The sequence below is a fragment of the Spermophilus citellus genome (genome assembly GCF_964194105.1).
Source record: "Spermophilus citellus genome assembly, chromosome: 4".
In the NCBI taxonomy this organism is placed as follows: domain Eukaryota; kingdom Metazoa; phylum Chordata; class Mammalia; order Rodentia; family Sciuridae; genus Spermophilus; species Spermophilus citellus.
In genome coordinates, this window is record NC_138185.1 from 48403823 (window position 1) to 48421338 (window position 17516).

Below are 17516 nucleotides of genomic sequence, written 5' to 3' on the forward strand. Positions count from 1 at the left end.
CGCATGCCAGGCGAGCGCGCTACCGCTTGAGCCACATCCCCAGCCCTCCAGCATAAATCTTAAACCTGCAAGATTCAACCTGTTCATTTCTCCATAGAATCTTCCATTTTCTTTGGGTAAGGGTGAGGTACTTGTTAACATTTGCACAATAGTTCCCTTGGTTAAAAAAAAAAAAAAAAAAACTTGGAAATAATTTCTAAAAAATCATTCTCATTCTTAAATAAAACACCAGACCTAGGGTGAAAGAATCATTTCCCCCACCAATATCAAGTGTCTCCCTCAACCATTCATCTATGCACAGTCAGGCATATCCCTTTTTGGTTTGAAACTGTTCATACAATGCAATATGAAGGAGGTATGACAGCTTTTTGAGGTGCCTACAAACCAGATATACAGCCTGGGGACTCAGATCTTTCTCCCTGGTATATCATGGAGTGCAAAAATTGGCAGTTCATCATGTAAGTGGTTTCAGCTTCTGTTTTAATAAATGATGCTTCATAGGCATTAGTCGTCTCTGGGAATTCCTCTCCTGCATTGCCTATTTGCAAACAAAGTCCTGACCGGTTGGTAGTTGGTAGTCATTAAGAGAAGTATCAACTCCATCACCATCTAGTTAATCCTTAAAATTTTTTTTAATTATTAATTTCTGCCCACTTTGGCAAAACAACACTTTTCTTAAATATATGCTATTTTATGCCCTTGGTTTCCACTTTATATTTTTTGTACATTTTTTGAATCTTCCTAATATGTACTTTCTAATATGTACTTATAAGAGCTTTGATCAATGAAAAAGAACCAAAACAACCAACCCATATGAATAGACAAATAAATAATTCAGAACCCTGATGTCATTTGCCTTTGCCTCCCTCTAATGCCAGCTGGGTCCCATTTTTCTTGTCTTCATTCCTCTACCAAATAAGCCTTTTCAGTCTGTTCCAGAGAGGTAAATAAAAATGAATAATTCAGCCTTCCTTCTCATTTGACCTCCCCCTCACAGAACCAGAGTTCTCTTTTGTTTTCCATCAATCCCTGGTTAATAACATTACCACCCAAAACACATTCTTTCCTCAGTCTCCACCTTGCAATGGCCTACTGCTCTCATGAACTTACACTGAAGGGCACAGGGTCCTAGAGGTGACCAGCTTGCCTTTCTGTGCATCTCTGTCGGTCACTTAAGGAAAATTGACTGATGGGCCTGGAAAGAAATGCTTCAGAAAATATTCTGGATGGATAATTACCAAGGGCTGAGAAATCTCTGGAGCTGGAGGCTAAAGGGGACACTTCCAGCCTAGGAAACCTGATGGCACCACTGGGTTCCTCCCGAGTCCCACACTGAAGTTGCTATAGTAACTGGATCAGTGCTTCTTCCCATCTCTGAGTGGTTTGAGTTCTCAGTTCTTGGAGTGTAGGGAGTCTACGGAGGGAAAGATCCTGACCACTGCCCTTCCCTGGAACTTCAACTAAAGGCCCCAACAACCCTTAATCTTTCACAGTGTCCCCTTAAATCTCCCTGACAATTTTGCTTCAGGAATCAGCCACGTGTTTTGTATTTCCAGGTACTTAAGTCATTTAAGTATCCCCAGTGATTGTGTAAGCTCTGATTCACTGCATCCTTGCAATCTTTCCCGAGCTCAATTTAGCCCTGAAAATAGCTCTATTTTTCCATGCAACTTTTCATTTCCATTTTCCCCTCCTATAGAAGTATAATAAATTTCAATATTCAACAGACACATAAGAAACTATAAAACAAGGAAAATATGGCTAATTTGGCACAAGGACGCCTCAGAAAAATATACAATATCATTATGATAGCTACCATTTATTAAAAACCTCTTCTAAGTTAGGCATATAAAAAATTAGTGTCTTGGGCTGGGGTTGTGGCTCAGTGGTAGAGTGCTCAGCTAGCATGAGCGAGGCACTGGGTTCGATCCTCAGCACCACATAAAAATAAATAAATAAATACAGGTATTATGTCCAACTACAACTAAAAATAATTTTTTTTAATTGAGGTCCTGTGCTTCTGGTTGTATCCATAGGACAAAGTAAGAACAATGGGTCAGCAGTTACTGTGGCTTTGTCTTCCATCTTCAATGAGACCTATAAATCTATACCTTCAGCCCAAATGTAATCCATGCTCAGCCTCAAGCCATGCATCACTGCCCCCAATAAGATTTCAAAGTGGCATCCATCTCTCCCCAAGTCCACCCCTTCTTCTATATTTCCCATGTGATCAAGTAGAATCACTGTGCATGAGGTTATCAAAGTAAAAACTCTAGCTTTTTCCTCATTCTTCTCTCTCACCACCACCTGAAATCAGTCCCCAAGTCTCACATGTTTCTCTTCCAATCATATGTAATCTGTGTTATATACCCTCAAGTGTTACACGTTCAAAAGAGCCCTGGTCTTTGATTTGTCCTCCTGCCTCCTGTAGCATCCCCAAAGTACCCTCCACAGTGTTGGCCTTGACACTGGCCTGAGCCAGCAATACTCAGGCCTCGTAACTTACAGCAGACTACTTCCAAAGATGGCCTTCAAATCTATATCATGTCCCACACGCTCTTTGTAGAGTGTGACATTCTTTTTTTTTTTTTTTAAAGAGAGAGTGAGAGAGGAGAGAGAGAGAATTTTTTTTTTTTTTAATATTTATTTTTTAGTTCTAGGCGGACACATCTTTGTTGGTATGTGGTGCTGAGGATCGAACCTGGGCTGCACGCATGCCAGGCGAGCGCGCTACCGCTTGAGCCACATCCCCAGCCCCGAGAGAGAGAATTTTTTAATATTTATTTTTTAGTTCTCTGCGGACACAACATCTTTGTTGGTATGTGGTGCTGAGGATCGAACCTGGGCTGCACGCATGCCAGACGAGCACACTACCGCCTGAGCCACATCCCCAGCCCTAGAGTGTGACATTCTTCCCAAGATGAGGGGTCTATAGAGACCAAACTTTTTTTTTTTTAATTGTCGATGGACCTTTATTTTGTTTATTAATTTATTTATATGTGGTACTGAGAATCGAGCCCAGTGCCTCACACATGCTAGGCAAGAGCTCTGCCAGTGAGCCACAACCCCAGTCCCCAAGAACCAAACTTTTTAACCACCCCCATATAATGATGCAGCAGAAGGGAAGCTGATGATCAAGCTTGATCATTTATCTGTACCAAGTATATCTGTCCCTCTAGACTGCAAGTTCTTGGAAAAGTAATTGACACGTTTATATTGAGTAAGGTACACATGGCATGTGGGAAGTCCCGAAATGTTTGACAAATGAATACATAACAACTTTCTTTTTTTTTCTCAATTAAAAAATTTATTTTTATCTGACAGAATATTTGCACATAATTCCATACATTTATACAATGACTAATAATCAAGTTGGGGTACTTAGCATTTTCCATCCTCTCAAACATTTCTCATTTCTATGAAATGTACACTAACTTCTGTGTCCCACACTGTGAGTTATCACTTACCTTCAAAGTCCACTGAAATGTCACTTTCTTGAGGAAGCAGTCCCAATTACTTTCTCCTAATCTCTTCCATATGGTGAGTGGTTCTTCTCATGAACTCTGGGGTCAGACCTGCATAAATTCTTCCATTGACTTATTTCTACAACCCTAAAGTTGCCACCACCAATACCTGGGACTACCTGAAGGTGATTCTGGTCTTCAGTATGATGGGCCAGGCTCAGGGCAAGAAATGCTAAGAAGGTGATACCACAGGAGTAGCCCTCAAACAGCAACAAAATGGAGTTTGCAGGACATGCCACCTGATGAAATTTGAAAGGCAACTGCATCAACTACACATTTAGAAAGGCATACAGAAGAAAGAACAAGTTACCAGAAAAAAAAAAGGACCACAGGACATGAAATTGTGGAAGAAATCTAAAAAAAAAAAAAAAAATGCAGGTGTAATTGGTACAATAAGGCAAATATTAAAAATCAATAGAATGATTACAAAATAGAGTAGCTGATTTTCTTTCCCCCAGAGCTGGGGATCAAACCCAAGGCCTCACGCATGCTAGGCAAGTGCTCTACCACTGAGCTACATCCTCAGCCCTGATTTTGTTTTCTTTTAATTCCCAGGGCACATATGAGAGAGAAAGAGATATCAAAATTATAAAAGAAAAAGAAGAGGAAAGTAGATGAGAGGGAAAACCATCCAAAAAATAGAATAAAATTATTTTACTCAATAAAAGAATGGAATAAACTTTTAAACCAGTGAAGGTAATCCATGCAGACCTGGAAGGTCCAAAGATCCAAAAGGACTCCAGGAGAAAAGGGCATACCAAGTGAATGCTGTGGAAATGCTGGTTGAGTGGAGGATAGGATTAAGGCACATCAGCAGCAGCAGCAGCAAAATCAACAAAGAAAAACTAGAAAATCTAAGAAAAACAAAATCCTACCCCATATCAGCTAAAATCAGCTTTGATGGTATTTCACCAAAGAGCCCAAATGATGTAAGCAAAGTAGACTTGTATTTCTCACTCACCTGAAAGGACCTGGCTTCATGGGGATGGAGCACCTAGCAAGGTGATATTGTCCACCCCAAGTAGAAGCAGAGGCTGCCTTTAATTTCATTTAAATTGTTAAGCCAAAATTCTGGCTTAGGGTACAATCACCAAAAGTGTAGAAAGGTTTCTAGGGAAGAGCAGGTGCTTCTTGTCTAGCCCTTTGCTTTTCCTCCCAGCCCAGGTCCCTGTGGGAGAGCATATACTTACCCCATTTCTGTTTTTTTTTTTTTTCCTTAAAGCAAGTTACCTCTAAATTCTAAATGAGTTTATAATTAAATTTCTTGATTTATACATTTTAGGCAATCTTCAATAACACCATTATAAGAAAACCGCAATTACAAGAAAGTCTCTTAGCTAATTTCATTAGCTTAGGACATGGCCAGTTCCTCTGGACATGGCCAGAGTTTCCCTATGACCTTCAACAAAAATGGGATTTCTCACTGTTTGGGCATCCTTCAGAGGTCCATGTCTGGGAATAAGATGAAAATGGGAATATTCCACTCATACCATAATCTGTTATTTCAGACAGAAGCCCAGGGACCTTTGTAAGGAAGTATCTTCTCAATAATTCTTCCATGGTTGGTGGGACCAGGCTGATAAGAACTGGTTGCCTTGGGGGACATATGACATATTACCCAGGGGCAATTCTTTCACCCACTCATGATATCTATCTCACTGCACACTATTCTTCCATCACCTCAAAACTATCCACCTGTGACAAAGTTCTACATGCCAACCATTTGCCCAAAATGCTAAATAAGAAGTTTTTGAAACTAGCACTTTAGAGAAGCTAAACAGCACAGAATAATACAAAAACTTTCTCCTAGGGAAAAAGAAGAACGTAAAAGCCCCTGTGTGCAGCCACCCATCAATACACAGGAGATACTCTTCTACATTTCCATTTTCAAATGTTGAGCAAAGGAAGCAATGTTTTTGTTTCTAATGTTCAGATTCTAAGTTGAACAGAGCATCTCTCTTTACAAGTGTGAGAGCACCCTCATGTGGCAGGTGCTTTGAATAGCAACTCACAATTGAGCAGGCCAGGGTCTAAATGCCTTTGAGAATGGGAAAATCTCGGTAGTCAGGCCTCAACTAACTGCCAGAGGGTGTATAAAAATAATTCTTTACTTTATTAAACAAGACTGGGAGCCCTTTGGGGCCCTGAAAGATTTCATTCTCTAGTCTAGAGCAGTGGTTCTCGAAGTGTGATCCACAGACAGCAGCACTAGTATCTCCTAGGAATTGGTTAGAAACGGAAACTGCTGCTGGATCAGAAACTGAGGCTAGAACCCTGGAATTTGTGCTAATAAGGCCTCCAGAGAATTCTGACCCTCCCTCAAGTGTGAGAACTGCTGCACTCTGGCCACAGCCTCACCCAGGGCTAGGTGAGAACACCTGGGGTTAGCATCCCAGAGCTGTCCTAAGCAAGGGCAGATAAGAACAGAAGCCTAAAAATAACCCAGCTTCTGCACCCCTGGGTGAGGTGTCTGAGGCATACCCTACATCAACCGAACTCCCCATGATTGAGTCCAACAGCCTCTGTTAGCTTCTCTCCTGCCCTCTCATCCCCACATTCCAACATGGATTCCTCCTAAATAAGTGCATTGAACCACCATGACTGTCTTAAGGCTGCTGCTGGTGATCCAGCCTGGGCCCATGAACTTTCTCTCAAATTAAAACTACAGAATTTCCATGAGGGATATCCTTCCCATTAATGGTCAGTACCTCTGCTATCAAGTCTGTTTCAGGGGCAGACAGTGATAAACCCAACCATATCTAGAGGAAGAGCCATGTCCTGGGTAAATCCCTTGGAGAGCATGCTTGGGTTCTGTATCACAGTTTGAAAAGGAAGGGAAGACAGAGGCAGTTTGGGGATGCTGCCTGGACAAGTCAAGAGTTACACACACTACTCCAGTTTGCTTGTCTAACATGTCAGCACGATGGCACAGGCACTCCAATTTCAGACAAAAAAATCTTAGCCCTCAAAATGTTAGGTGATACATACAAGGTCTTCCAGGTCTGGCTGGCTCCAAGTTCCCATGTTCTTTGTTTCTCCATTCACAGATTTACTGTAATGGCTGCAAAAAGACAATCAAATCTGAACTCTAGGCCCATAGTAGGAGCTGCAGGGGCATGAGCAGCAAGGCTAAAGAGAAGTGTGGGTCCCAGAGCATGGGAAGGTGATCCAGATCCTGGACCCATGCTCTGCGTCAGGAGGGACAGAAGGACAACACACAGGAGACAAAGCACTGGAAGCCCAAGAAGGTGAACCGAGAAAGTCACAAAGGCCACCTCCAGCTGCCAGAATCAAAGGAAATGTCTGAGAGTGGGTGGCATTTGAGCTGAGCCCTGAGAGAAGAGTTTTTTTTTTTTTTCCCCTGTTTAATAATTTATTGAGATGAAGGTCACATAATAAGAAATGAATCATTTTGAAGAAAATAATTCAGTGGCATTTAGCACATTCACACCATGTTGTTCATCCTCTACTACTTCCAAAGCATTTCCATTCCAAAATATAACCTTGTTCCTATTAAGCTGTTCTTCCCCATTCCTCCCTGCCTACAATCCCTGCAAAATGACGATCTGCATTCTGATAAATCTCTCTAGATTTATCTAGTCTGGATATTTCATATAAATGGGATCATACACTAACTGATCTTTTGAGTCTGACTTCTTTCACTTTCCTTCTTTTCAAGGTTCATCCACATTGCAGCATGAATCAGTACTCTTTTCACTTTTTTTTTGCTGAATTAAATTCCACTGTATGACAGACCATATTTTGTTTATTAAGTCATCTGTTGATTAATATTTGGGTTGTTTCCAACTTTTGGCTACTTCAAAGTTAATATACAAATATTTGTTGAGTACCTATTTTCAATTTTGGGGGGTACATACCCAGAAGCAGAAATGCTGGCATACATGATAATTCTGTTTAATTATTTTAGGAACATCCATAACATTTTCCATAGTGGCTGCACCATTTTACATTCCCAGCCACAGGGAACAAAGATTTCAATTTCACCACCTCCTTGCAAATACTTGTTATTTTGCATTGTTTGATTCTAGCCATTACAGAGGGTGGGAAGTGGCACCTCATTAGGGTTTTGATTTATGTGTACAAGGAAAGGCAACCTTGGTAAAGGAAACAAAGCATCCTGCCCTCAGCTCACTGAGGGCAAGGATCACTCAAAATCTTATTCTCCCTCTGTCCCATCTATGTCATCTGAGCACCGAGGCTTAATTAAGTTACTGAGGCCATGCCCTTGAAGGGGACATCAGGATTCTGGTTCCTCCTCTTGCTCTTTTTGCTTCCCAGTTGCCTTGAAGTGAGCAATTCCTCCACCACACACTCCTACCACAGTAGTCATATAACTACCATGGACTGAAACCTTGAGACAAAATAAATATTTCCTCTTTATAAATTGGTTATCCTCAGTATTTTGTCATAACAGGAAGCTGAATAACAGAGTCAGCTTCTAGTGGTGTTGCAGCTTCACTTGTACCTACTCACAGAAAGAACATACCTGCCTAGTCCCTGGGAGGGTGGCTCTGGTATGCACCACTGACACCTATCTGAAGTGCAGCCTTGTGAGCTGGTTCCTGTGACTCTCCCTGCTCAATGGACCCATTTGCAGATATCAGGAAGCCTCAGAAGAGTAATGAGTTCTTTGAGGTGGCATCACTCTGTAAGATCTCATGAGACCCTGTTCTCAAGGATTCTTTACTAGCAAGTGACAAACCCAGTTGATACATAAATTTAAAAGAAGATACTGTGGGCACTAGGCTCTTTCCTGGAGCCTGGGAGGAGGACCACAGCAGGAAGTTGAAGGTCAGTTGTGTTCATCAGCTCTTCATCACTGTGTCCAAAATACCAAACAAATATAACTTAAGGAACTGGGTGCCCTGGTGCATGCCTGTAATCCCAGCAGCTCAGGAGGCTGAGGGAGGAGAATCGAGAGTTCAAAGACAGCCTCAGCAAAAAGTGAGGCACTAAGCAATTCAGTGAGATCCTGTCTCTAAATGAAACACAAAAAATAGGGCTGGGAATGTGGCTCAGTGGTCAAGTCCTCCTGAGTTCAATCCTTGGTACCTCCCCCCCAAAAAAAATAATAATTAATTAATTAAGGAAGGCTGGGTGCAGTGGTGCACACCTGTAATCCAAGGGGCTCAGGAGGCTGAGGCAGGAGGATCACAAGTTCAAAATCAGCCTCAGCAACTTAGCAAGGCCCTAAGCAAGACCCTGTCTCTAAATAATATATTTAAAAAGGGATAGAGATGTGGCTCAGTGGTTGAGCAGCCCTAGGTTCAATCCCTTGTACCCACCTCCCAAAAAAATTAAAAACATGAAATTTGTGGGGAACGTTAAAGAGTCAAACAAAAACAACAGTAACAAGTAAGAATTCTGGCTCTCCTGCTGCATCACAGACCACTATAAAACTTAACAGTTCTAGCCTGGCGTGGTGATGCAGACCTATAATCCCAGCAACTCAGGAGGCTAAAGCAGGAAGATCAAGGGCAGTCTTGGTAATTTAGCAAGATCTTGTTTCAAAATTTTAAAAGGGGGGGAGCATGGGGGCTTGGAATATAGCTCAGAGGTAGAACACTACCCCTGGGTTCAGTCCCTAGTACGATCAAAAATAAATAAATAAATAAAAGCTCTGATATGACAATAGTCATTTATTTTGCTCACAAATTTGCTATTTGAGTGGGTTCATTTCTGCTCCATACCATGCAGCTGGGGCTGCCCAAGCAGGGATCAGAGGTCTATTACCAGGATGACTCAGTCATATAACTGGCCACTAGGCACCAACTGTTGGGTAGCTCAGCTGGCAGCCGGGTTCTAAGTACATGCCTACCAAGTGTGGGCCAGACTGTATCTTTTTATGGCCCAATCTGAGCAGTTATGTAGCACCATTTCTTCTGAACTCACATAGGCCCAACTGATTCAAGGGGGAGGCCAAACACAATCTCTTGATGGGGAGGGGATTGACTAGGCTAGGTTCCAGAAGAGCAGGTGAAACCAGAAATATCTTTGTGAGCAGATATGGAAAATATGTCACAATAAGAAACAAAGGAAATGTGATTCTGCAACCTGTACACTCAGAAAAATGAGAAATTATACCCCATCTGATTCAAATGTATGATATGTCATGATCATTGTACTGTCACATGTTCTAATTAAAACAAATTTTTAAAAAAAACATAATAGGGGCTGGGGATGTGGCTCAAGCGGTAGCGCGCTCGCCTGGCATGCATGCGGCCCGGGTTCGATCCTCAGCACCACAAACAAACAAAGATGTTGTGTCCGCCGAAAACTAAAAAAAATAAATATTAAAAAAAAACATAATAAAAATTAAGGACTAGAGAGAAAAAAAGAAAAAAACAACTAGGAATCAAGGCAGCTGCATTCTATATGTGGGGGGGGGAGAGACCTGTATGCATGCGCTTGCAGAAGTGCATGTTTTAATATACATGTGTGCACATGTGAGCATGAACACAAGAACATGTTCCCGTGTATGAGCATATGTGAGCATGCATGTGTTGTTCATGTGAGTGTGTGAGTATGTGAGTGTTCATGCATGAGCATATATGTTCTACTCCAATCCTCCCTTCTCTTTGGCCTTCATCTCTGCTCCATTTTCCTGTCTGTGCTTATGGCCATATCTAAGTTTATGGGCCTCAGTTGTTCCTGTCTTCCCTAAATCCCTTTCCCTTTTTTCCATGGGAAACTTCCTCCCACATGTGGTTTCAGTGGGAGTGTTGTATAGGTAGATGACACATGGCTGGGGTTAGGCCAATCCAATTCTATTTTCCAGAAATCTGATTTGAATGAGAAATCCTAGGGGCTAGAAACTGGTCATACCTCAGTCAGTCCATCATAGGCCCTGAAGCTCCTGCTGCCCAGTTTTCCTGAGATCCCAGAAACCACTTTACCAATGCTGCAAACATCCCGCAGTCTTCCCATAAAGACCTTTTGGCTTAAATCAGCCAAAATTGGTATGTTCCTTTCAAGTACTAACAGTATATAGTTCTTATCCCACACAGAGGATACGTAGGCCTGTCTGATCCCTACCAAAATCCCGGATGACTGTGGCTAAGCTGGGGAGAGGGCCACCCAAGAACTAATCAGCAATAATTCCTATAACCTTCTTGGACAAAGTGCATCATCACAGGCTGGGCACACATCACAAATGGTACATCTCCAATACATTGCCATTTAATATCTAGAGGCGACACTACCATTTTACGGATGCAGTAACTCAAGGATAGAGAAATCAGAATTCAGATTTCAAAAATCATCATCTTACCCCATAGGATGTGCTTCTTCCATGGCCCCCAGGGGTCTCCCCAAAAATTGAGTCCCCAATTGAGCTCACAGAAATATAGCCCCAGCTCAATCTGGTCCACACCAGCACTCCTGCTAGGGCAGAGACAGAAAGAGAAAGATGTGGTAGCAGAGCATTAGAGGCTGGACAGCTCAGCCATCGCTGTGGATCAATGGGTTCCAAGTCATGTAGACTCTGACGGCAAACAATTGCTATTAAGATCTGCCCCAGAGAATGACACTGACAGTGGGGAAGATCAATCCTGTGTTTACAGACTTAAAGATCCTTAAGTCAAGCCCATCTTCAGAGCTGCCAGGGACTCTGCTTGTATAAGCAGATGTGTCCTCCTTCCCTGGATGGGCTCCACAATGCAAATAAGACCCCTGGCTCCACAGCTGCTTAAACCAGGCTCATCTTCGGAAGATGCCCATGTGATTTGGTGACAAATCCTACCAATTTATCGATAAGCTTGTCCCAAGATTAAAAGCCAGTTGTTGGAGGGGGCTGTTGGCAAATGAAGATGTTGCTGTTGATGCAAAATGTCAAAGCGTAATTCTGCCTAACTATCATTTTCTGGATGCTACTTTGGGCTCAGCCCTCCCCAAATGATCCTTTCTCTGCATATCAGCCCAAGGAAAATGGATTTTATTATTGTCCCTACTATACAAAGAAGATATCTGAGCCCCAGAAAGGTAAATGCACTTGGCTCTGTCACCCTAATGTTTTAAGCCACACTAGTTATGCTGCAAGTGAATATGGTTATGCCTAACTTGGAACACTAGCTCTTGAAACTGCAAAATCCAAAACTGAGGGCTAAACCGGGCATGGTGATACACGCCTGTAATCCCAGAGGCTCAGGACACTGAAGCAGGAGGATTTCAAGTTCAAAGCCAGCCTCAGCAAAAGCGAGGCGCTAAGCAACTCAGTGAGACCTTGTCTCTAAATAAAATACAAAAATAGGGCTGGGGATATGGCTCAGAGGTTGAGTGCCCCCAAATTCAACCCCAGTACCTCCCCAAGAAAATAAACGAAAAACTGAGGGCAGATCTGTTTCTCAACGGTCATCAAAGGCCTGATCTCACCTTTCCTATTTGCCTCATAATTAAAGGGTTCTCCTTCAGGATGGCCAGATGACCATATAGCACATCCAGAAGGGAAGAGACAAAGGTTCCTTTCCCAGAATTCCCTGGCAAACATCTTCTCCAGACTCAGTGGTCATTACTGGGCCTCTTACGACCCTCTACTATGCTCAGGGCCTACACTGACAGTGGTATATCTCTTAGAGACAAGGATGTCTCCAACCTCCCCAGACTAAAGAACCACAGAGGGAATTAAAAAAAACAGGTTTCTTCCAAGAAAAGGGGGAGTGGCTACTGGGGAAGGATCATCTCAGCTAGAAAGTGTAGAGCACTGACTTGGCCCCAGGCCCTTGTGTTCATTCAAACAGCATTTCCTGAGCCTTTGTTGTGGATCAGGCACAATTTTAAGTGCTGGAGACAAAAACTTGAAAGGTCCTTGCCTCCTCCCTCAAGCTACTGACTCCACTGCTTCTTCTTGTGGTTAAAGTCTATGTTTCAAATAAGGCCTACAAACTTAAAAAAAAAAAAAAAAAAAGTTCTCCCAACCTTCCAACCAGTTTTTCATATATATATATATATATATATGGATGTTTTATTTAGAGACAGGGTCTCTCTAAGTTGTTTACAGCCTTGCTAAATAACTGAGGCTAGCTTTTTTTTTTTAATATTTATTTTTTAGTTGTAGTTGGACATAACATTCTCATTTTGTTCATTTATTTATTTTTATGTGATGCCAAGGATGGAACCCAGGGCCTTGTACATGCAAGGTGAGTGCTCTAGTGCTGAGCCACAATCCCACCCTCCCAACCAGATTTTCTAGGTTTAAATTGACTCTGTGACTCCAGGCTGATTATTACATTTCTCTCAGCTTTTACTGATCAATAAAATCAGTGGGAACCATAGCTCTCCCAAAGAAGTATGAAAAAGAAATGAAAAGGGGAAGAGACATAAGGAAATTAAAAGCAACACAACATACAACCTACTGGGCATGAAGTAAGTCAACCCTTTCATTTTCATTCCATTGAAGCTATGATTAAGATTATATAGGAAAATCCTAAAATCAATGCCTTGGGAGATTATAAAGCCATTTTTGTGTGACTACTGCTCTGAAGATGCTCATTCACCTTCTCATTTATTAAATAATGCAAATGTTTCATCTACTTGGTTGAAGTGGGGGTGGTGGCCTATATTAAATAACCTACCTGGTTTCTAAAGTTGTCCTTATAAATCTGAGAGCAAGGGTTCTTCCAGGAACGCAAAGGGAGTCAAAGAGACACCAAGAAAGTAGAGGTTAAACTACTTCATTTAGGCCAACCACATCCAGAGGGCTCTCTCCTAGTTTTGCAAGGAATTATTAAAACTCTTAGAGCAGGAACTAAAACTTGAGAATTATGTCTGAAGAAAAAAAAAGTTTTTTATTTTCTAATTTTCACTTTAAAGTTTCCTAAGTACTTACACTAAATGGTTCCTTTCTATTAAGCGTGTTGTTCTTAACATTCAATAAAGGTTTAGCCCTGGTTCCAGATAAGCCAATATGCAGCTGATAAAACAGAATTATGGTAACAAGCAAGCTCTGAGCCGAAGTCAGGCGGGTTTCACAGGAGCCGCTCAATTCACAAGACATTTTTCCCTTTGGCATACTTTTGTCACTGTATAGACTCACCCACGTCCTCGTCCCCAACCATCAATTCCTCTCACTTGAGTAAAATTGGTTTATCCTCTTTGTGCCCATTGGGATGCCAATTCTAAGTGACTTAAACTATAAACGGAGCGATCGGCTCAAGTTCTGGATCCTACAGACTTCCACAGGGGCTCCACCGGCTTCCCACTATCAGCAGATTTCTACATTCCTGGAGTCACACCTGTTTTGCTTGCGAGCCTTACTGAGGTCATGCTGCCGACTCCCTGGATGGCATCAAGCAGTGACGTTTTACGAGTCTTAATTGGAATCACTCCATACGGCTGCGTGGAAGATGAGGAGCAGAATTCTCTCCGCACCGCAGCCAACACACCCTCCTTAGTCTCCACTGCCAAGCAACCTGAACCGCGCTGAGCGAGAGCGGACCCCACCACCAGTTCCGGGGACGGGATCTGGGACGTTTCACCTAATCACTCAGATAATCGGTTGGACCAATAAAAACTCGAGCTCGGATTTGCCATTGTCTTCTGGGAATGTACCACCCCGGAAGCCACCGCTCCTTCCAGCCACACCTGGGCGGAGCTAGCTTTCCGGCCCGCCCTCCCACTGGCCGACCTACTGCCAGTAACTGGGAGGTGAGAGTAGGCGGGACCGGGACACTCGCATCTGCGCAGAGCGCGGCCGGCCGCGCGCGGGAAGCCGCGGAGAGCGCGGAAGCGTTCTCCGCCTCTGAGACTCCGGCAAACCGGGCGGAGCCTCCCGGAGGAAGGGGAGGGGAGAAGAGCGACTCTTTCCGCGCCCCCGCCGAAGGCTAGCGGCGGAGGAGCGTGGTCTCTCGACCAGCCACCCCGTGACCTTCCGGGGTTGCCCCCTCCGGGAGCGCGGCCGGCGCGGGGGGCACCGGTACGCAAGTCGCCACGGACTAGGACGTCACGGCGCAGGTAGGTTGTATTACCCGCGGGGCCACACGAATGACGAGTAGGGACCTCCAAACCTCTCCCACGTGCGTCTCTCTCCCTCCATCCATTGTCAAGAATAAGACCCGGGTGTTGTCCTTTTCCACGTGGTGTCTTTGCACTTCTCCATCAGGCTTTGCCTGCTCAAGACAAGCGGCAGTAAATTTGCCTTGCAATGTGAGAGTAGTTTTGCGGCCAGAAGATGGCCTGGAAGAGCGTGCATTTGTCAAGTGTTTGATTAGAAGCGACTCCCCGCTGGAAATAAGGCCTGTGCCACAGTTATACTGGTCCAGCCTCAGAGAAGTTGACTGTGTGGATGATAGGGAATCTTCACAACCTCTTACTTACTCCACTTTGCTTCACTCTTATCTTTTTCTCTTTCTGAGTCGATAAGTGAAATGACCAGATTCCGTGGGTAACTGAGAACCGAAAGCAAAGATGGTCATTTATTAGGGGATAGGAGGGGGCGTGGCAGATTATTAGATTGTGTTGGAAAGACAGGTGAAGGGAAAATGGGAGCCAAAAGCGGGGGTGGAGGTGAGGAAGGGGCTGGTACTATTAGGGAGGAGTGATGTGGAGGTTATTGGCTGGGAATTAAAACCAGTGAGAAATGTGGGTTTCTAAGAGGAAATTTCCAAGCCAGCAATCCTGGAGTTATGTTCTTATGAAGTTGATTTTAAAAGTGCAGGCGTTAACAAACTAACAAAAAGCGTGGTCTTGATGAAATTTCTCTAAAAATTAATGAGCGTAGAAGTTTTAACAAGTAACAGTTCGGAGTGTTTGTTGAGGCTTAACTTTGGGCCCATGGAGAAGGTGGAAAGAGCAATGTTCTGGGTTGGCTTTTAACTGCTACTTTCTAGGGCCAGTTCCCCCCAGCTCTTTGCCCTGAAGAGTACTCAATTTTTTCCCAGCCCTATATTGAGTCTTGATTGTTTGATAAGATGATGTTTATTTTTAAAAATGTTAAGGTCTTTGAAATGGAAAAATTTATGATTTAAGTTTTTAAATGTAAACATGTCCACTATTGTAATGCCTTTTGTTTTTAAGAGAGAGGGAGAGAGAGAATTTTAATATTTATTTTTTAGTATTCAGCGGACACAACATCTGTGTTTACTCCTGACCCCCAGGAACCTCTATAAATTCTAAGACATCTTTCCATTGTGGCTTTATGCAACATATATGGTAGATATTAGTACCACGGAGGTTAATAATCCCTTTTAATTTCTGCTCACCCTCTATGTTTGCTCCTTATAGCATGATTGTGGCCACCATTTTGGTCCTGTCCTCATGGCATTTGTTCTCTTATGCTCTCAAGGAACCTGTTTTCTCTTTACACTATGGCCTTTGTCAGAAAAACTCAATGAAGGACTAACCAGCTGAAGGGCATATGCTGTCTCTCTGGTTGGCTTTTTTTAGGACAGTGACCACTCTTTTCCTCAACATGATCCATTCTCTTTACACAGATAAACAGTTACCCTATTTTTCTGGGGGCAGTTGTACCTGTTTCAAGCCTCCAGTAGAGTAACCTTCCATCATTAAAGGTACTTTATTTAATAAAACAGGATTTTTTAAAAATTCATAGTGTAGGGCTGGGGTTGTGGCTCAGTGGTAGAGCACTTGCTTAGCATGTGTGAGGCACTGGGTTCAATTCTTGGCACCACATAAAACGAAATAAATAAAATAAAGGTATTGGGTCTAACTACAATAAAAAATGTTTAAAAAAATTTTTTAAAAAATTCATAGTGTAAACATGTAAGTATCAAGCTTCTTAGCACTTGATGTATGCTGTCTTATTTAATTCTCATACTATAACTATGCCAATTGTGACAATTGTGATAGTTACATTTTTACAGTGAGCAAACTGAGGCTTATTAAATAAAGGCTATATAGTTGGAGCCTAAAGTCATCTCTCTGCATTTTGTAATTGTTTTGCCACCAATAGGAAAGGAGGATGGTCAGGACAAAATGAACTTTAGCATTCACATAAGTTCTTTTCAACTTTGCTATCTTACAGCCCCTGGCTCCCCCAAGTCAGAGGGGATACCCTGGCAGAGGCCACCTTCCACAGATCCAGAGATGGCATCCGTGGATTTTAAGACCTATGTGGATCAGGCCTGCAGAGCTGCTGAGGAGTTTGTCAATGTCTACTATACTACCATGGATAACCGTCGCCGTCTCTTGTCCCGCCTATACATGGGCACAGCCACCCTGGTATGGAATGGAAATGCCGTTTCAGGACAAGAGTCCTTGAGTGAGTTTTTTGAAATGTTGCCTTCTAGTGAATTCCAAATCAACGTGGTAGACTGCCAGCCTGTTCATGATGAAGCCACACCAAGCCAAACCACAGTCCTTGTTGTGATCTGTGGAACAGTGAAGTTTGAGGGCAATAAACAACGGGACTTCAATCAGAACTTTATCCTGTCTGCTCAAGCCTCACCCAGCAACACAGTATGGAAAATAGCAAGTGACTGCTTTCGCTTCCAGGACTGGGCTAGCTAGTGGGGGCAAGAAAGGCCTCCTTGCTCAGCTCCGGCTCTAAGAAACACCAGTCTCAAATCTCAGGATATGGAAAACATGAGTTAATTTCTATTGTTGCAGCAATACTGCAGACAACATTTTGCTGAGGCTGAACTCTTGTGTTTCTTGCAGCTCTAGGAGCCCTTTTCCTGAGTAAATATTTGTCATAGTTGCCTTTTAAAAGTAGTAAACTTTTCTATTTTTCTACTTGTCCAGTAGAGACCCTGATTCTGGAAGTTCTGACAAATAAAATAATACAAATGTTGCTTCTTTTCCCCTTGCCTGATGAATTTAACTAGGTTTTGAGGATGCAGGAGGAGGGTTAAAGACAGACAGCATAAGAGAACGTGACTGTGGGGGTGTGTATTCCTGGGCTGAGCATTTACCAGAGGCAACTGTGTTACACAGGTGGCCAGTAATGCAGTATCCAAGGAGCCTCATGTCAAGCTGAGGGTTTCGTTTGAAACTCATGCCCACTGTCCCAGCTTGAGG

The 17516-nt window shown here is 42.9% G+C and overlaps 1 protein-coding gene across 1 annotated transcript; it reads left to right on the plus strand.

Moving 5' to 3' along the window:
• The first annotated feature begins 14210 nt into the window (after positions 1-14210).
• On the plus strand, positions 14211-17290 carry NXT1 (nuclear transport factor 2 like export factor 1). The gene is made up of 2 exons (XM_081292346.1): positions 14211-14492; positions 16522-17290. Exon 2 carries the CDS (start codon positions 16584-16586, stop codon positions 17004-17006), a length of 423 nt encoding a protein of 140 aa, XP_081148472.1. The 5' UTR covers positions 14211-14492; positions 16522-16583; the 3' UTR covers positions 17007-17290.
• Positions 17291-17516: the final 226 nt, after the last annotated feature.